General features: G+C 29.9%; 1 protein-coding gene across 3 annotated transcripts in view; it reads right to left on the bottom strand.

Annotated features, from left to right (window-relative positions):
- Positions 1–13,658: 13,658 nt before the first annotated feature.
- The window catches only part of flw (protein phosphatase 1 catalytic subunit flapwing), a 106,535-nt gene continuing 98,267 nt past the window's right edge, over positions 13,659–21,926 (bottom strand). For 2 of the 3 annotated variants that reach the window (XM_017619499.1, XM_017619492.1), the window contains exons 3-6: positions 18,267–18,614; positions 17,062–17,405; positions 15,578–15,712; positions 13,659–15,500 (exon numbers count right to left, since the gene is read on the bottom strand). In XM_017619499.1, coding sequence (XP_017474988.1) covers positions 15,384–15,500; positions 15,578–15,712; positions 17,062–17,405; positions 18,267–18,614 — 944 coding nt within the window. In that variant the 3' untranslated portion in view covers positions 13,659–15,383. The remainder of the gene's footprint in view (positions 15,501–15,577; positions 15,713–17,061; positions 17,406–18,266; positions 18,615–21,926) is intronic. The other variant, XR_001847936.1, reaches the window with a different exon arrangement.

The raw sequence follows: 21,926 nt of genomic DNA, 5'->3' as shown, positions 1-21,926 counted from the left end.
GCTTCAGAGAGTGTCTTAAGTTGATCCCAACTAATTGATATTTAAGTCATCTCCGTGAGCAAATTCCAATCAGTCTTAGGAGGATATATAAGAAGAGCTTCGTTTTGGATGGCAAAGGCTTCTAAATCTCAAATCACATTTATATTTTGTTAGTGCTTAGGTGTAACAGAATAAGAGACACCGCGACCTGAAAGATCTTTTGTTTCTCTTCTTGTCCGCCTTCCGTAATGAATCCTAAAAGGACCTTAATAGGCGAATTCTTTATGACAAAGGGTGTGACCATTGACCGGCCAATGCCGGACAGTGACAGAGAATTTGCTCTGAAGCTTCATCGTCTTCAAGGCAGAGCCGACTTTCCCACTCGGTGATCACACCTATTCGGTGCAAGTGGAATCGCAATCGGTTGCGAACAGTCATATACCCAGAAATTAGTCGGATGTCATTTCTATTTTCTAAAATATTATCTTATCTGATGAAAGGGTAGCCGAATATCCTGGCCTGTCTATGGCTCCTCGCCGCTGTCTAGTACTTACTGCGTTCAGAGTGTATCCACTCAGTAATTATGGCCCTCGAAGAGGACCAACTAAGGCCACAGAATGGTTGAGGTCCCGAAAAGGCAGTTAGCGATCCTTCTCGTTTATATTTAGTTATCCTCAATTTTTTGTGAGTGAAGACTTTAGACCGGTGATGAACGCCAAACCAAACTGACAATGCGCATTTGTATAACTGTAAGGTCTACGATGTTAAACCTCCTAAAAATATGCACTTTAGCGGGAAAAAGAAACTACAATGGAGACAAGATTATCAGGCCTAGTCTAAAAAAGTCACAAAACTCAGTGCATAACTAATGTGACTTTTACTGCGCCTTAAAGTATGCCGATATAAAAAAATATGCCTCTAGAAAAAAAAATTATATTTTTATGCATTTCTTTAGCACTTAAAATCCAGTTTGTGTGGCATATTTTGAGGTGCAGCAGAAATCACAATAGTGATACGCTGAGTTTTGTGACATTGTTTGCATTATTAGGGCGGTAAGTATATGCAATGAAATTTATAGATTACAATTAAAATAAATCCACCGCACGTATAAGTACTATAGCTTAAAAGCAAACTAAATACATATTAAATATTAAATAGCAGTAATAAACCTAAAAGTTGGACTAAGAAAAATATAAAAAAACAGCACGAAAATCATAGACATCAGCTAGACCTAAGTGTGTGTTTGTATTTAAATTGCATGCCAGCCTAATTGTTATTTGCATGCCCGCCTAAATGTATACTACAGAGTACTAAAGAAGATGTGGATTATAAGAAATCAAATTTGTTAAATGCAAGAAGCTGGTCTTCTGAGGTTATTATTGTAAATTTAGATATTTAAAGAAGATGTACTTAAAAAATTTATTAGAGTTATAGAAATACAACAAGAAATAGATCACCACTAAAACAAAGGGAAAACAAGCAACAAAAATAAATTAACAATTTAAAACCACACGACCAAAAATTAGCTTAAGATATCAATCCAAGAAAAATAAAAAGTAAACAGAGTACCACACGCACCACCACACCACACCTTAAACTATGTAACATACTTTTAGGGTGTCAATGACAGAGTTGTCATGTCATACAAAGATACTATTGCATCCAAAGCGATGAAGAGTCGGTAACCACAAAGGTTTAAGTATTTGCGATGAGTTTCATTTTATATGTAGTCATCAAAATTAAACCCAAACATGAAACATTATTAAATGCAAGCAAATTTTAACGTGAAAAATGTATTTAGAAAAGCCAAATAAGTAGCAACTTAAAGAAAATGTGTGTTTGTGGATGTAAAGTAAATAAATGAAAAATGAGCTAACTTAATTATCAGAAAGTTCTTTTTTAAAGAGTTGATTCATCTGCAAACAACATCAAGCAAAGGTAAGTAAGAAAATATGTATGTATATGAGCAAATCTCACGAGTTGTTCTTTTTTTTAGTGTCACTCCCTTCTCTCGGTAGAAAAAAAACACGCTAAAGCACTATTCTTGCATTTATTTCAATCAATGGAGTTCTAGAAACAAGTGCAATAAAAAATAAATCAAATATGTATTTGAACAATTTTAGACTTAAAACGTTTATTTAGGCGAAAAAGTACTTATTTTTTCATTGTCACTCAAAAAAATCATAATTGTTTTTTTTTATAACTTTGGGAAGTTTTCGAATAGAATGTTTATATTAGACGCAAAAGACTTTGACACCAAATGCAACATATCTATGAAGTATCGAGCGTGTGCCACCTTTGTTATGTGCAGCTTTGTTGTAAATTTTTAAATTTTAGGATTTTTTTTTATTTTAATAATTTAAGATATTTCAAAATGTTAAAATTAAACTGATAAAATATGCTTCTTGCCATAACGAACGAATCTAGTGCAATAAAAGTAGTGGGCCACCAAATAAAAAAAAATACATCGACTAAAAATTATTATTATTTGAGAAACTCAAATTCCATGTTTACAATTTTATTGGCACATTCGAAATTGATTCTAAAATCGCTGTATACACGAAGAAAGTAATATATATGTGCATAACGAATACTGGGAAAAAATCTTCCACGCCAATATTTAATTACCTTTAAATAATATTACTTTTAAGTTAAGGCGTGCGAGTAAACGTGTAGCAGACGGTGTATGGTGCTACGGAACGTATACGTTACATACACAACTACAGGTATATGAACACGAGTTGTTATTTTGACTTTTTAGTATATGTTTTTTAGTTTCCATTTAAATACAATTTTGCGTTGGAATCTTGTTCTTTATGCAAACCCGAAGATAATGCATTATCTAAGATAAGTGTGCTATAATTTTCATGTATTAAAAATAGCGTGGTAATGAAGGGCAAGGTTATTTACACAGAAAAGCTCACATAATCTTCCTAACATGAAATTTTATGAATGAGAGAACGAAGGTGGCTGAGCTTTAAACATTACTTTGCAGTATACAACATAGCAATTGTCAATAATGTGAGGATTTAAAAGCTCAAAAGTACTGAAAGACCAAAAAGTTAAAAGCCTTAAAAAGCACGCGCAAAAGCTTTTAAACGTTTACTCCATAAAAGCTATTTAGTACTAAGCGAACAAGCTTTAATTATTATAGCTCGAAAGCTCGTAGCAAAAGCTTAGTATATCAAATTGCGAACTTAAATTAAATTAGCAAATCACATACACAGCTATCGAGTGTGAATGGTCTAAAAATTTTTGAAAATGCTACTTCAAATTTCAATAAAGTGAACGGAGAACATTTTCAAAGACTGAGTAGGCAACTACAACGGGAAGTCTTCAGTCTTTTACACAAAATTCTTGCCAAGCCAAACCTTTATACTTACAAATCAATCATAAATTTCGAATCATGTGTGGTTGTCTCATACTAACCTCGCCAGTAAAATTTAGCTAAACGCGCGTACAAATTTTAGTGTTTTGTTAAGGCCCTCAATACCAAAGTATGCCCCAACAGCAGCACGAGTATCTATATGTGATAGTCAAATTCTTAGATACTTTTTATCGATCTCATCACCATTAAGTATTTATTAAAATTTTGCAATAAAATTTTCATTGCACATTTTAACCCATTAACTCCTATTCATGTAAGTTTAATAAAAATTGCAGTTAGAGGATTAAAAAAATGTTGAATCAAAAATGGTACTAGGTGTGACCAAAGATGAAAACATCCTACCAAAAAACGTAAGCATGTTTTTCCAAATTTGGGGTAGAGTAAAGGTAAATTCCGAAATAATGAAAAAATCAATTTCAAACTTAATTATTTTCTTTTGAAGGTTATCTTCAACTTCAGACGCAGATATCTCTAAAAACCCTACCACACATGGCTTTCAATGTACTCAATCTTTTGACGACTCCAGACTATCCTTGCAGTGATAAGGTGCATATGCTACGAAATCCTCGAATATGCGCCTCCCCAGAAATCCGAAGCACTTCATAGTGTGAGATATTCTCACATGGAGTACTCAACCTTTTACAATTTCTTGTCATTACAAAGACAATAGATATCGTTGCGCGGCCCCGAAGCTGTTCTTTCCCTAGGAAGCTCTACGTTTCACGCTTCGAGCGAAGGTTATAGCGATCACAATATCGTGCATGTGGCCAGTTTACTTCACCCGCTGTTAGAAACTACTCCTGCACTGCACCTCAATTCGCTAACCCAGAAATCGCAGAGAGTGATGTAGGCCTGGACTGCCTGCACCAAATCTTGTAGCAGATTTTTTACTCGTGCACTTGTCCGCTTCCTCATTTGCCGGAACGCCACTATGTACGCTTTGGGAACCATTATAGGCTGGAGATGCCTATGACAAAAGCTTACTTTGAGTGCACTAGGTCAATCATGCGAGTGCTTACCAGCTTTACATAGATCTCAGCCACATAACTATGTCAATTTGGATCTGTGAAGATAGGAATCTCATTGTTGCTAGAAACAGGGTCATATTTCGAGTCAATTCTGTGAAATCTTCGAACCTGTAGCCAAAGTCGCTCCCCGTCGTTTTAATCCAGACGCTGTCTAAAATATGGTCAGCCTATACGATGTTCTAAGCTGTGTGCAGAATTTCCTCTAACGCAGCTTGAATTATCCAGCGGATTACTCGCGATGCATGCCAACTGTTGTACCCCTTGCAAGCTGAGTTCCGTTCACAAGGAAAAAAAGCTCTACCTAGAATGGCATTGTTTCGAATTAAAATAACCTATTCAGCACACTTAATGCCAAAGAAGTTCCAAAGTTGAATTGGTATGCAAATGTCTTGTGGAAAAATCATGGGTTTACAGCTACTGGACACTAAGGTGTATATACCAATGATTCTAATACAGTATGCAGCATTGGCCTGAACCTCAAGAATCGATCTTATGAGATTGAGTGGACGATCGAAAATTGTCGTAACCTCGTAACCTCAAAGGGTGCCTTTCCAGAATTTTGTAGACTAAGAATTCACAAACTCGGATTATGGTCGAACGATAAGAATGCATACTATTTACTTACGTGATATGACTGCTGAAATATTTAAAGTCCTGGCCTTCGAGAGGTTGGCCTAGGGTTTCTAGCGGAATGACAACTGAGTTATCACAGGAAATATATATTTAGGTATGTATATGGTGAACTTAGGATTGTATCGAACTGCTGTGAGGAAACTTTTTTATTGTTCACAGCGTAATGAATCACATCCAACCGCGGGCTATGTGAAAGGTATCAACCTTAACTAACTAGATCTGTTTCACTATGAGAGTCTCACTGTTCAATAACAATATATGATAGAGCAGAACTAACTCTTCGATTATTTCTTTCAACATTTTACATACTTACAAGTATAGTCTACTTACTTTGGATCGGAAGAAAATTTAGAATACCCATCTGGCAACCCTTCGGAGCAAAGAAGTTTTGTTATGTCCAGATGACGCCTACCATCAATATACCTCACTTGGTTTCTTTGGAGTTACCCATAGGATCGATGGTTTACTACAATTAGGTGTGTCCTTAAACTAGAAAACTGGAAAGCTTGAAACTTGCAAGTTTATATCGTCGCCTGAGTGGAAGAACGCTTATCTCAGCAAATGATTGAAGAATGCCCTTTTTCAGAATTTTGTTAAAAAAACGCCTTCTCTCAACTGCCACGTTAAAAACGCCACATCTCAATATAAATTCAATATATGGATAGGGTTTTTTTAACCAAATTCTGAAATAGGGCGTTTTCGAACCGGCAGCCGAGACAGGGCGATTTTTCACTCAGTCGTCGATATGTAAATTTTTCATGGGCTTCGGGCTTTGTGGTTTTCGTGAGCTTGTTCTAATTCAGGATTATACACGTAATATATTTTATTGAAATTCAATTGTTATAATTTTTATTATTCATTCGTAGGTAATTTCATATAATTATTTGTAAAGATGTACGTTTTTTTCATAAATATTTTTTTTTCTTTACTTTTCCATATATTTTTTTCCTTTTTTGGATTTTAGGTGTGGTTCTGGTTTTTTTCTATTTAACAGGTTTGCCTTTTATACAACTACTTTCAACTGCTTTCCTTGATTTTATAAGAATTATTTTTTATATCTTTCCTGTATGCAGCATGTAAGAGTATTAAATTTTCAGGATAATCAAAGGAAAAAATAAGGAAAACAAAGAAATAATATATGGCACAATTAAAAACTGCTAATATTTCCACTTTTGGGTACAATAAGTGACTTTCTTAATTCTACACATATCGGTACTTGAATAGTTCTTTTTTTGACTTTGCATCAAGAGCATAGTTTTTTTTTATTTATTTTTTCTATTTCCTTAATCTTTTTAGTATCTGCCGTACACATATTTGATAAACGCTTCGAACTTTAGGCTTTCCTTAGTTATTTACCTTTCAACAACTTTTTTTTTGTTCAAACTAAAATTTTTGAAAATTGTTAACATTGTTTTATGTATTTTATTACTTATTTATAAGATTTATTACTTTGTTTATTTATTTGTATGCAGTTCATTTTGTTGATTAATAACTGTTTTTGTAAAACTATAGCATATTTTTCTTTATTGTTATCAAAACAGACAGTTACTTTTTTAAACGTATTTACTTTTATTTTTCACTTTTTCAAATGACACAATTAAATGTTGCTGCTACAGCAGCCGCACTTGGTTATGATTCTGGGCACTAATAATAAAATATTTTCTTACCGACAGCTGAAAGTTTATTGAAATTGAAATTATATATAAATGAAATAATAAAAAACTGTATTCCAGTTTAATATCTGTTTATCTCACAAGACTAAAAAATATGGAGAAAACATTTCTTTAAACACATCAACTGTTATAATAAAATAAAAAAGTATAAAACAACAGCAAACTATAAAAATTGGTAGAAAAGATTTTTCTAATAAAATTTAATTTCTTTTTAATAAAATTCCTTCAAAAAACTTTATCCCACAAATTTTTTGAAGTATATTCGGTTTTCATATCTTTTTCATGTGTGTGTGTACATATTTTATAGCTTATTTTTTACAAAATCTTAAATTTCCAACGGAAAAAATATTCTCATCTGAATAAAAAACTCATATTTTAGCCTTTTTAGTTTTCAGCTGCCTCGATTACTTAGCTTTTTTTATTTTACTTTCTCCTTTTTCATATATTTTATTTTATTTTAAATTATTTAATTTTTGTAATATCTTTATTTAATTTTTATTCCTGATTTTTTCTTTATTTTCATTTAATTCAAGCCTTATTGCGCTTTCTATTAAACTTTTTTGTTAAGTTTTTTTAATTTTTTCTTTTATTTTTTTTATTCTTACGTTTTTATTTCTACTACGTTTTTAATTTTATTATGATTTTACTAAGTTTTTTTAATAATAAATAATCTCTTTATAATATAATTTAATTTTTATTTTATTTTTTTACTTATTTTGTTTTATTTGATATTTTTTTAGTTTTGATGTTATTATTTTTTGAATGTTTATTTTATTTCACCTTTTTTTAATTTCCTTTTCATTTTTTCAAATTTTTTTTTTTTGCTTTTACTTTATTATTTTATTTTGTGTTATTTTCTTTTTTTTTAATTTTAGTTTACTACGAGTTTTATACATATTTCAAATATCTTCAAAGCCTCAAACTCAAAAAAAGTTTAGCAAAATGCCTTTGCAAACCATTCCATTACCAAATTGCGACTACTTAGCAAAACAGAGTTTAGATGTGTCTGTATGAAACAAATTTAAGTGCAAAAAACTCTAAATTAAAGCAAATTTACAAACTACTAAGTTTTTTTTTTTTATTTTAAGTAAAACTAGTTTTTATTAATATAAACAGGTAAGTGTAACAAGGGTAGTTAAATGTGGCAAAAAAGGCACTACAATCTAAAAGAAATTCTTTTGTTATATTTGCAGATTTATAATTTTCAATATTTTAGATCCTTATTTTTATCTTGTCTGATATTGTTCATCTACATACACACATATTTTCTTTGGGATAGACATTTCTCATATATTTAGAGAAAAAATATGCCTACATTTTTCATATATTTTTTTAATTACATTAATTAAATAGACATGTAAGTTTACACGTTTTTGATGGAAAACCAAACAGTTATTAATACACACATTGCTACTTTTTAATTATAATACAATTAATTTATGCAAAATTGGTGTTTCAAGTAATCATTTGTAATATTTTATATTTTTATATTCAGTTTTAGACTTATCTACATACATATACTTAAACATTTGTAAAGAAAAGTTTTCGAAATTGGAAATTCATTTGACAAGCAGCAGAGTTCCTAAAAATTTAATAAAACCAAAGGCAGAAGTTAAATAAAATGTATGAATTTAAGTTGACTTTTAAATCTTTCAATGAGATTTCCTCAAATCATAATTTTTCTTTCAATCATAAACCTAAAGATGTTATATCCAGAGCTGTTATCCTGCTGTAGTCAAGCGACATTTTCTTATCCAAAGCTTAAACGTAGAAACTTTCTATAATCAGTTTGGTTCATGATTCAATAAATCTCGCATAATTCTTTTCTTGCTATTCCAAGCTATCTGTCCGATTGGCGAGATTAAACATTTTGGGTATTCCCAATACACGGCGCCGTGTAAAAAAAGTTCGGATATGCCAGCAAACCACTCACTCTATTTTTAATTAATAAATTTGAGAAAAATTCGAATGCGATCTCTTGAGATATTTTTGTTTTTAATGAGTTTTTTTTTGCCTAACAAAATTCAACTTCACCAAAAAATAGTTTGGTATCCGATGTACCATTTTTTTATGCGTGGGTCCCAGGACTTGTTAAGATAATTTTTGGAGCCGTTAACACCACTTTTCCTTGTGAAATGCAAGTATGATTCAAAGTAGCATTTTGTTATTAGATATCTCGCTGCCGAATAGAGTTGCTTCAGTTAGGCCAACGTCGTGTTCAAAATTAAGCAGAGCCAACATCTTTTAGTAGAGACAAACTCTATCCGCTGCTTCACACAGAAATTTATTTTCTCAAAAACAAAAGAGCCACAAAAAATAAATAAAAAGTAAACAGGACTCCCTTCGAGAATAAATAAATAAAAGATTGTAATTATAATTTTATAATTCATATATTTGAAATGCTCAGCTGATAGGTCAACACAAGTGTATATAATTATTTACTTAAGTTAACAAATCGAAAATTGTTATCATACAATATAAATATTTATATTTATAATAATTACGAGTAATAGGAGGGTGTTGCGTTATGTTTTGGTGTTGGTGTTCTTCGTGCTGGAGTTGTGGGTAGTAGATTGTTGGATAGTGTTCGAGGTGAAGACGATTTTTGGTTTAGGTGTAGAACAAGAAATCTTAACTAAAAACACAAATAAAACAGTTTAAACATTCTTGCGTTTTAAAATATTTTTTACGAGCAAAATATAATAAATTGAGGGCCTCTCGTATAAAGCCTGTAGATTTTTGCTTTTACAACTTTTTGTTTTCTCGGGGAACTTTTATTGCCGAGGCGCTTTATTTAGATTATGAAAACTTATTAGCACAAGCAGTTAAAGGAAAGATTTGGTATTAAGCTTTTAATTGGTTTACAGATGTATATAATTAAATTTATCATTCCAAAAAACTGAAGCACATCATGCGTAAATTATTATGCTTGCTCTGTTTTCGAGATCTCAAACATAAAATGGTTTTCTACTTCGGGATTCGCCTTTACACAAAAAAATTTTTTCCAAACTACTTTGAATTGGTATTGAAATTTTGAAGTTGATGAATTTGGATATTTTTCAAACACTTTTTTATAACGAATCCCGAAGCCTAGCGTTCAAAATTCGTTTAATAAAAACGAACTGTTATCCTTTAATTCGAATAGAAATTTTTTCGCTGGTCTCTTTTTTTATTAAATACACAGCCTCATTGCGAGAGTCGTGCCGAATGCAAGTCGTTTTTCGAGAGTCGAATCGTATCGAAAATTTAGCGTCATTGCCTAAAATTTCCACTCGACTAGTGTATTAAAACGGAAGAACTTGGCAGCACTGCATAGTTTTCGACAATTTTCGTCGTTTACTTATTTCAGCACGACAGTAGACAATGCTAATGTTGTCGAGTCGTACAATTCAGCCTAATTTACGACTTACGCAATGAGGCGGACAGTCTTTTTTCTTTTCGAAAATCGACCGCTAGTTTTCGAATTCCTTTTAACAAAAAGCAGCGATTTCGAAACGTAATTTTTATGCCTTTTCAAAAATGCTATATTAGATGATTTTCGCTCCAAATCTCGAAAACTAGAAATAAGTATCCCAGATTTCAATATTTAATTTTTTTCAACTGGTTTTTGAAATTCTTTGATTTAAAACGAATGTCATAAATTTTTTTGAAAATGTCTTCTTGAACTTTTCAAAGATCGGTTTATATCGGCTTATTTAATTTACTTTATAAATTCTGGTTTACGAAATTTTTAAATTAAATTTTACGGAGCATGTTTTTAGCTTCAGATCTCGAAAATTACTTTGGATATTCTCTTATTTCTTTCGTTTCCGAAATGTCTGAAAATGTTTGAACAGATTAATTTCCCTTATTCTTGGACGACTCCTATCTTTGTCGAACTTTCAAATGGATTGCTTCTAGTGTGGAGAATTTTTTTAAATTTCGAATCTAGAAATCTATTTTCGAAAATCTCGATTTTTTCGAAAATGTCCTTTTCTCTCGAGGGGTTCATTACGGAGAAGCTGTCTCCTATTTTTTTCAGAATATTTTAATATTAAATTAAAGAATATTAAACAATTCTTCAAGCTTTGTTTTAATTTATATCTTTTCTAATCACCGGTTTTTTCTTTCATAACCGAAAATTTCCTTGTTGTTTGAAACTTTTAAATATAGTCAACAGTATAATTTTATTTCATTAAAATATCGCAATTTTTAACTCTGAATTTCGGAACCTAGTTTTTCTTAATTTTCTTTTTATATTTTTTTAAATCAATTTTATATTTTTAAAAAGGCAGAAATTTCGAAATTTTTAGGACGATTTTTTTATTTTCTCCTTCTTTTAAAATTCGATACTGAACGTAATATCGAAATCTAAATGAGTTTTTTTCGAATCTCGATATTACGAAACCCAAATTAGATTTCGAAAAATTCTATTACAGAGTTTTTTTATGTTTTAACGATAAACATCAAGATGCATAAAAAAGTATGTCGCCTCGGCAATAGCGCTTAGAGAAATATTTATTTTGTGACTAACATTTTTGAAAATCAAATTCAAATACGCTTGATCAAGTTGTGCTAGCCTTATTATTTTTCTTACAGCTTTTAGTTATTTTTTGCTGCATTTGCTACAAAATTATATTTCTCTTATTAAATAACAAAAGTAAATGCGCTAAATTATAGAAAGGAGCAGCAAACGAGTAGAGAACAAATTTTCGAATATTCGTAAACTTGAAAATGTGATATTGAAAATTAACAAACTGGGACTAACGCAGGTTTAGATTTATACATTTCCTTAAATTTTTTATATTCTTCTTTTCTCAATTTCATTTTCAATTAACATATTAAACTATAATGTAGTAGTTTTCGTATGCTTAAAGTATTGCTTTACTTATTTTTCTCCCGTTTGTTTTTAACTCTTTCATTTTGGGTTTTTTTTTTCTTTTTTTTTTAGGTCCTGGACATACATTCGTCTATTTTTTCATGGTAAGTTTTAATTTTCTTCTTTTTTAATTTATTCAAAGTAGAAAAAAATTTCAAAATTTTAATTTACTTTGAATAAATACATACACACAGAGTATATTGTTAATATTTTAATAATATAAATAATTAGCCTTTCGGGTTTAATTTATAGTTTATTTGATTTTATTTTTATTTTTATGCTATTTACTCACTTTTTAACCAACGAGAACAGACGCGCTCAATGTAATATGTAATGCGTTTGTGATATTTTATTTTTTATTTTGTGATAATTTTTTATCTTTATTTTTTCTGCAACTTCCGCTACTTTTCTTCTGTATGCATGTGGTATTAGTAACTTGTATGCTTTGAATCGTTATACATATATTATTTATTTGTTTATATGTTTGCATGTATATATAGTTTCCATCGTTTCGACATTTATATAAATAGATTCATTTGTATTATTTCCAGTTTTTTGTTTCCTTTGTAATTAAAAACTACAACTATGTTCTAGACACTACTACTCGCATATCCGTCCGCATATGTGTGCTACACTCGATTTCCTTGCAGTTTTACGTACTCTTACCCAGATTTTTAGATAGTTTTTTCTATAAACCACGATTCCGAAAATAGCTCTTTAAAAGGCAAATCATTGATTTTACTTTAAAACAAAAGTTTTGTCTAGTAAATTTTAAGCATTGGAAGCCGCTAAGCGCTTATAAGTTGAAAATTCGATTTTGCAGGAGGAAGATAAAAGCTTAAATTTATCTAAGGGGCACTTAAAACATTTTTTAATTCAATCGCTTTCCATTGAAAATTTAGTTTTTTAACACCATTTTTATGTAATAAAACGTGGCCTTAATGTCTTGTTTCTAATACTTGAATATTCCTTTTCTGCTCTGTTGGTGTATGGCTTTTCAAAGCTGTCACCATAGTTGCAAACAAAATTCCCTAGGCAAGTTAAAAAACAATACAAAAAAAATTATAATTAAACATCGGCAGTTACAAACCAATCAAAAAATAAGAAAAAAATAATTACAAAAAATATTAAAAAAAACTAATTTGGAAAAAAGAAACACCAAAAAACATAAAACTTAAATTAGAAAAAAGATTACATAACAATTAAAAGAAATAAAAATACAAGAAAAACTAAAACAATAAATAATGAAAACGATTAATATAAAAAAAAAAATAAAAGTAATAAATAAAATTAAAATTTAAAAATATTTATAAGTTTCAATTATAAAATTTAAAAATATTTCAAAATTTTAAATCTTTAAACTTAAAAAATATTTATACATGAATTAAAAAAATATATAAATATACATATACAAAATAAAAAATTAAAATTTCCACACAATTAATTAAAAGCAGATACAAAATTTAAGATATTTCAAAAATGTTAAAAATAAATAAACAAACAAAATAATTAAAAAATAAAGGAAATTAAAGTATAAAAGAATATAAATAAATATAAAAAATAAAAAAAATATACAAAAATATAAAACAATATAAAACAATATAAAAAATAAAAAACAAATATTAAATAGGGTTGCTAAAAAATTGCGATTAAAAACTTTACAGCTGACAATAAATTTATTTAAGAATTTCACAAAATGTATTATTATTCAAAATTAAGAAAACGCTTCAGTTTGCCAGCATAGCTGTTAGAGAGGTTATCCCACGACCGGAAAATGTGCAACGTCCCAACCCGATTTCGAAAAATTTTTGTTGCTCGTTAGTTTGCTGCTGAACATTTAAGCACAGATTTGGGTACACATAATTTTATTGGTTTTTCGAAATTTCTAAAATGCAGCTAATGTTTGATTTATTTAGTTAAATTTTTTTTTGTTTTTGTAGCGGTTGTTCAGTTTCAAACAACTTTTTATGAAGCAATTTCGAAATTGATTCGCGACGACATAATTTTTCTTGTTAGGGGAAGTGATATTCTTGTATTTCTTCGGATTTGCCAAATTTTTAGGTAAAATTTGGGTTCGAAATTTTGTTTAGCGCTTTCCATTTTCAAAAAAGTCATTTTCTACCGCTTCAGTTCAATATGCAATTTTATGTTGAAAAACAATTTCGAACCCGAAAATTTCGAACGCTTCAAAGCGCAGAGAATGAGCCTTTTTTGCCTTACAAGAGTGTGACATTTTAAGAAACGAACAAAAAATTACTTTTGAAAATTAAAAAATGCGTAGGTATTTCTAAAACGCAGCAAAAATTTTTTTTTGGGCTTACTCACCTTTCGCGATAATTTGATGTATGCATTTATTTCACACTTTCGAAAATCACGCTAGTGAGAAATTTCAATTGAAAGGCAATTGTAAGGTGGTCCAGTTTTTAATTTGTTAAATTGTAAATATTTTTTGAAATTTCGAAAATATTTTTAAAAGTTACGTTGTACAAATCTTATATCGAGCATTTCGAAACTTGTACCAAAATTTACTAAAATTGCAGAACTTACAGAAATTCTCTGTTAGATTTTAAACTAAGTTTATGATTTATTTCTAAGTTTTTGCTTACTCTTCCAGTTTTTCAATTTCAATAATTATAAAAACGGAACAAAAGGCAATTCTTGCAGGGAAAGTTTAAAAATCGGCAACAACTTTTGAAATGCAATGTCACTTTTTTGCATAAAAGGCATTTAGAGATAAAAAAAAAATTAAATGCTTTGAAAATGTCAGATATTTTTTAAAACTTTCGAATTCTCGATCTCTGAAAATTCGAACTTAAAGGTTTGTATTCTATAGAGAAAAAATTGTAAATAAACGCATTATTTTGATTCGCTTTTTCCATTTTTTTTTTTTTATTTAAGGCCTTCTTTCTTCAAGTTAAAATAGATTTATTCGATGGTTCTTCTTAGTTATGAAAATTATTGACTTTTCTTTCTTAAGCCTTTTTTCTCGCGCTTTTTCACACTTGTCACATTTAAATTTCTTTCCTGTCACATCAGCAGCTCAGCCCACACAACCGAAGCTTCAATCTTCCTATATAACTTTTTTTGTTTGTATGTATTTGAATACAGATCTGCAACTTTTGTTGTTTATTTTAGCATATAGTATAATGGATTTTATCCCGTTTTATGCTCTTACACAACAACAATTTCCTACATGAGTTTTATTTTATCTCTTTTTTCGTGAAATATGAATTATATATAAAATGTATACATCTTTCAGCGGTTTATTTACGCTTTACTAAAAATAAAAATGATAACAGAAAATGAAATCAGTACATATATGTATGATCATAGATATTTGTTTCGGACCTTTGCAGTTTTGTCTGCCTGCAGGCATTACAAGCATTTTTTACTAATATATTTGTTTAAATAAAATCTTATCGTTTATGTATTTGTATTTATTTAATAAATGTTTGCTAATTGCGGTTTATAATAATTTTTTCTTTGTTTAATTATGTTGCACATTTTCTTTCATTTCACTGTAATCTGTGTATTGTTGTTATATTATTGTTGCTGTAATTGCTGATACATATCCCACTGTTTAACTCGCTCGTTTTTTTTTTGTTAAATTTTTTTTTTTAATTTTTTTTATATTTTTTTTTTATTTTTATTTTTTATCCTTACTTGCTGCTAGCGCGCTTCGTTTGCTTTTTCTGTTTATTCTGTGGTTTTTTGTTGTTACAGTTTTCATTGTTTTGCTTGTTTGCATTCTCATTTATATTTTCGAATTTTAATTTTATATAGTAATTAATTAACTTTTAAGGAAATGGAAGTGGATGGATATATTATTTGCCCTTTTTATTCGATGCTATTAGCGGTGCATTGCGTTGTGGTGTTGTTGGTCGCGACGAATTCATGCCGCTGTACAAGTATTTCGCTTTCTTCTCGGATGGTTTGAGGATCTGTGAGGTTGAAGACCATTAGATTTTCAAAGATTTTAAATATATAAAAATATTCATATGGACATGTTTGTACTCACCTGGAACGAGCACATTAGCGTATCATCCACAGTCATCATGCCGCCAGCATTATCGAATTCACCGCAGTAGTTTGGCGCCGAGAAGAGTGTGACCAGTTGGCGGCGCGCAAAGAATTCGTAGCCATCTTCGACGACCTGAAATAGAAGGCGAAGCGAATTATGAGAAAATCGGAATGCAAATATTCAGTGCATTTCGAAAACGGTTGCTTTGCTAAAGAAAATGGTTGTGAACCTTTTTTAATCTGATTTTTAATTATTCGAGTTCGAAATAATATCGAAATTGTTCGATGTTACAAAAAAAAAAATATTTTTATTTAGTAGTTTGAAAAAATTTAGAGTTTGGAAAAAATTTAAAGTTTGGAAAAACTCAAAGTTTGGAAAAAATTATGGATTGCAAAAAACTAAAAAGTTCAAAAATTTTGCAAGTAGAAAAAAATCTGTTTGAAAAAATTTTATGTTTGGAAAAATATTGAAAGTATGGAAAAAACTGAAAATTTGGACAAAATTTTAAAGTATGGAAAAAAGTTTTAAAGTTTGGAAAAATGTGGAGTTTGGAACTAAAATATAATCTTTGGAAAAATTTTACAAGTTTGGAAAATTTTTGAAAGTTTGCACAAATTTTGAAAGTTTAGAAAAAAGCTGAAGTTTGCGAGAGTAACACATTCGAAAATAATAATAAGTTTGAAAAAGTAAGAATTTTACAAAAAAAATAAGTTTAAAAAAATAATAATAATAAGCTTGAAAAAAAACAATAGCGTTTAAAAAATAAGAAAATGGCAAAAAAAAGTTTGAAAAATAAGGAGCATGAAAAAAATAAGTTTGAAAAAAAAAATTAAGTTTGCAAGATTAAATTTGAAAAAATAAGAAATTTTACAAATATTTTAAAACTTTATTAGAATATCTTTTAAAACATAAAATAAAAGTAAATTATGGATTTTTAATATTTTCCGAAGTTTCTGAGTTTTAAAACATCGATATTACGAAAATTCAAAATAACTAAAACTCAAAACCTCGTAATCGTTACAACGCAAAGTTATTAATATCTGCAATTTCTGAATGCTTTTTAGCCATGTCTTGTTTCGAAATATATTTTTATATTAAAATTTTCTGTTGGAAGTTAGTTGATGCAAATTTATTTCAAAATTTTTATATTTTCCAAAACTATTAAAAGTTTACGTCAGCGGTTTTGAATTAAATTTTCAAATAAATATTATCTAATGGAAATTCGAGGCTGCAAAATTTATGAACTTTATTATGTTCATTTTTTTCTAATTTTTTATTTTATTTTAAATTCTCGAATTTCCTTATTCTTATCGACGGAAGTCCATCTAAATATATTTTCGATTGTTCTGAGGGAAATTTAAATTTCAAGATTTCGTAACCGTTCTCTATTTTGGTAAATTACTTAAATACACTCTGAGCAAAATACTGAAGTTGTATATACTTTCAAAAGTAAAATTAGGTTATTTCCCACATCCACTCACCTGATGCGCTCGACAGATGAGATCCAGTTCGTGCCGATGTAAGAACTTCGACACCACATCCACGCCAAATGTGAAACTCACGCCACGATCATTCTCACCCCAACCCTGCACATCTTTATCGGGATCACTCCACAGCAAATCGCACAACAGGCCGGTATCGGGTACATCAGTTGGACGCATAAGGCGACGTATCTGTTCCATGCCCTGCAAATCAGGACTCAGACCACCGTGACAACAGAAAATCTTCTCATCGATAATAGCGGCAACGGGTAGGCAATTGAAGCAGTCTGTGAAGGTCTTCCACAATTTCACATTGTAGCGGCGTTTGCATTCGTCGTAGAAGCCTAAATTAAATGAAAAAGGTAGAAAAAATCAGCGAGGTTAAATGATTACACTGGTCTACAAATTTCAACTTTTTTTCTGCGAATAAGACGGGACCTGGTGTTTCTGAACGGATTTTTCGTGCTGAACACGAATCCGGGGTCAAAAATGTCCCATCACGTCACGTTTTCGAGAAAAAAGGGGTTGAAACCCCTAAAAACAGCGTTTTTGGCCATTTTCGAAAAATTATAGAGCTGAACCCTGACGTGGTACAAATTTTGCATATATCAGAAATTAAAGGCTAAACCGTGCCCTTTCGAATGAGCCCTATGCCGAATTGATCGCGTGCACCCTTAAAGCAGGGGGTGTATTTGTGTTTAGGGGTGCAGGAAAAATTGATCACAGAAAGAATTTAATCTTAAACGATCATAGAAAATTAATAATGCCAAGGTTTTAACTATATTAAAAGTCGCTGATTACGAATCTGCAGTTAGATTTTAAAAATTTAAGATGACGGGTCGAATATGGTGGATATAAAAATTGGACTCCTAGACACAAATACACCCCCTGATCTAAGGGTGCATGCGATTAATTCGGCATAGGGCTCATTCGAAAGGGCACGATTTAGCCTTTAATTTCTGACATATACAAAGTTTGTAGCACGTCAGGGTTCAGCTCTACAATTTTTCAAAAATGGCCAAAAACGCTGTTTTTAGGGGTTTCAACCCCTTTTTTCTCGAAAACGTGACGTGATGGGAAGTTTTGGACCCCAGATTCGTGTTCAGCACGAAAAATCCGTTCGGAAACACCAGGTCCCGTCTTATTCGCAAAACCCTTGTAGACCAGTGTTATATATCTACATATGTATTTTCAAAAGCACTCACCATAGATCCTATTAATACTGGCGCATTCGTGATTGCCGCGCAGCAAGAAGAAATTCTCCGGATATTTAATTTTGTAGGCCAACAGTAGGCAAATAGTCTCCAACGACTGTTTACCCCGATCAACATAGTCGCCAAGGAAGAGATAATTGGCTGCTGGTGGAAAACCGCCATACTCAAAAAGACGCAGCAAGTCTGTGTACTGGCCGTGTATGTCGCCGCATATGATAAGTGGTGCCTCGAGTTCCAGTAGAATGGGTTGTTGTAGAAAAATTTCACGTGATTTCAGGCAGAGACCACGCACTTCGGCCTCGGACATTTGTACGGATTTGCCGGCACGACAACTGCGCACTGGAAGAGGGTAAAAGAGATAGAGAGATAAATTAATATTATGAGAAGTATTTTTATGTTAGCAGTTATGGGTTAAGGAGGATATAAATTTAAATAAGCGATAAAGGTGTGACACCATTCAATAGAAAACAGGCCACTGAAAAAGAGTAAAGTTTTGGAAGAGCGAAGTTCCGACGGCTATTAAGTAGTTGGCGAGGATGACTTTTTAACTAGCATACGTTTTCGTTAAACAATGTGAGCAAGTCGAAACTAAATACATATATATTTCTTTTAATAATATTTTATTATTTTAAGTTAAATGTGATGACGAGAAATGTATACTTTTTAGCGCACTACCTGTGAAACATAAGGCACACGTGAATTTGCTTTGATATAATTTATTGAAAGAATCATCAAACTTTATGGTTATAAACTTCTTTTAGTACCACCCTTCCATAAAAATTAAGAGCAATAACGCCCAAAATTTCGTCGAACTCACTGTTTACAACACAGTAAAATATCTCGCACACCGTCTTCAAAAGGGGCACAACTCAAAATTTGGCATTTTTGAAATTATGCGCTAAATTGTACACAGAGCATTTATTAATATCTCAGCAAAAGCTGGAGCAAATTTATGTTTTAATTTGTTAAAAACCCCTCAGGTTAAAATCTCTCTTGCCCATATGATTATCATGTGCCAAGAAATATGTATGTAGTTTTTTCACATTTTTTGACAAACGTGTAATTTTGAGTTGTGCCCCTTTTGAAGGCGGTGTGCGATATACTCAGTCAACTACAAAGTATTTTTAAACTTCAAACAACTTTTTAATGTATCTTACCGTAAAACTATGGTAAACATGAAACTCATATTTGAATAAAGAAAATGTGGAAATTGCCTAGCAACTTGCGCAAACTAGCAACCGAGGTCATAAAATAATCCGAAAAAGCGGAAATTCGCAGCTAAAATGAAACGCTAGCGATTGCTTCATTTCCCCGCCACATTGCTTCCGAACAAATAAAGTGAGATTTTACTATATTGGGGTAAATAAACAAAGCATAAAAAATGCGGCTAAATATTTACACGATGAAAAACGTTGATGTCGAAATACTATTTGAAATTAAAGAGATGTGTAAACGGATGTGCCGGTGCGTGGTGTTGCAACAGTACAACATGAGGAGGCGGCGATCGGCGAGATTTTGATTGCCATACAGCATGTTTGGAATTTTATAGTTATTGGGTATTGAGTAGCGAAAATATAAACAAACGTAATTTTAATTATAAACAAAAATCTTGCAAATAACTCGGGTTGACTTAAAAATATGTATGTATGTATTTGCTGCAATTCTGGGAAGTGACAAAATGGAGGAAAATAATAAAATAAAAATAATAAATCTATAAAAGAGTAAAACTAAATTACGCTAACACTATAGAAAAAACAAATACAAATCAAATTGTAACAAGATTTTAAAATAAATAAAAAAGGATATGTAAAAAAAATTATAAATCAAAAAAATAAAAACATTTTTTAAAATGTTAAACTTGAAAAAAAATATAATAAAATTAGAAAAAACCAAAAAATAATAGAAAAAGTTTTGGATTACGAAAAAATTTTAAGTTCGATAAAAGTATTGAAAATTACGAAATATATTAATTACAAACAAATTTTTCATTACGAAAAAGTTTGAATTATGACAAAATTTTAATTACGATAATTTGAAATACGAACAAATTTGAATTACGTACAAAATTTGTATTACGTACAAAATTGTATTACGAACAAAGTTTTAATTACGAACAAAATTTGAATTAAAAACAAAATTTCAATTACGAACAAAATTTGAATTACGAACAAACATTTAATTACGAATTTTAATTATGAACAAAATTTTAGTTAAGAATAAAATTATAGTTAAGAACAAAATTTTAGTTAAGAACAAAATTTTAGTTAAGAACAAAATTTTAGTTACGAACAAAATTTTAATGAACGATATTTTAATTACGAACAAAATTTGAATTATGAACAAAATTTTAACCACGAACGAAATTTTAATTATGAACAAACTTTTAATTATGAACAAAATTTTAATAATGAACAAAATTTTAATTATGAACAAAATTTTAACTACGAACACAATTTTAATTATAAAGTTTTAATTACGAACAAAGTTTTAATTACGAACAAAATTTTGGTTACGAGCAAAATTTTAATTAAGAATATTATTTTAATTACGAACATAATTTGAATTACGAACATAGCAACGTTTATTAATAAAAAAATTTAATCACGAAAAAAATTTTAATTGTGAAAAAAAAATAAATTACGAAAACATGCAAAATACGAAAAAATTTACATATGTATATAACAAAAAAAAATACATATACATATGTTATAACGAAACAAATTTTTTATTACGAAAAATATTTAAATTACGAAAAACCTTTAATCGCGAAAAAATTATGAAAAAACTGTAATTCAAGAAAGAAAGAAATAAATCAAAATCAAATCAAAAATTAGTTTGAAAAATGATTACGTTCGAAAATGTATTAAAATTTTAAAAAATTTTAAGTTCGAAAAAAGTTTTGAATTACGAAAAATATAAACTCCGAAGTTTTGAATTATGAAAAAAATCTTGGCTAGAATTTTTATTTATTAAATTTCTAAATTTGCATTTAAAAAAATTAAAATAAAGTAAGAAAAACATAAAAAAATAAAAAATTTGTTCGAAAATTTTGAGGCTTAAAAATAAATTTTAAGTTCAAAAAAAGTTTTGAATTACGAAACAAATTATTTTTAACCAGATAACCTGATAATCAGGCAAGCGTAGATAACAACATTGTAATCAAGGAAATTTTTTTTATTTCAAAAAACTTTCTTTTTGGAAAATGTTGCTGACACAAAGTTGGGTTACTGTGCATTTAACCAGACCCATCTACCGACATGTATGTATTTCGACCCGAGTAAATTTCGAGTAAATTGCGAAAGCCCGAAAAAATGCCAAAAAAAGTCGCAAGGTTAAAGACGAAAGAAAGTACGAATTTTATGAAAGTATGAGAAATGTAAAATATGAAGCTGAAGGTGAATTATGAAAGATGGGGTGTAAAAGATGGAATATGAAAGGTGAAATATATATGAAATAGGAAAGAAATATGAGAGTCGAAACTGTAAGATGAAATATCATGAAAGACAAACTATGAAATATGAAATATTACAGCACCACAACGAGCGTGTTATCTATTTAAACCCATAGCAGTACCAGCAACTCTAGACACCATAAACGCATTCAGTGTGAGCCCTAATGATAGAGACAATAGATAAACACTTCCAGATTCTA

This window comes from Rhagoletis zephyria, unplaced genomic scaffold (genome assembly GCF_001687245.7).
Source record: "Rhagoletis zephyria isolate East Lansing unplaced genomic scaffold, Rhagoletis_zephyria_1.1 Rzeph_scaffold_00036, whole genome shotgun sequence".
Lineage (NCBI taxonomy): Eukaryota > Metazoa > Arthropoda > Insecta > Diptera > Tephritidae > Rhagoletis > Rhagoletis zephyria.
This window is presented reverse-complemented; position numbering and strand designations above follow the sequence as displayed.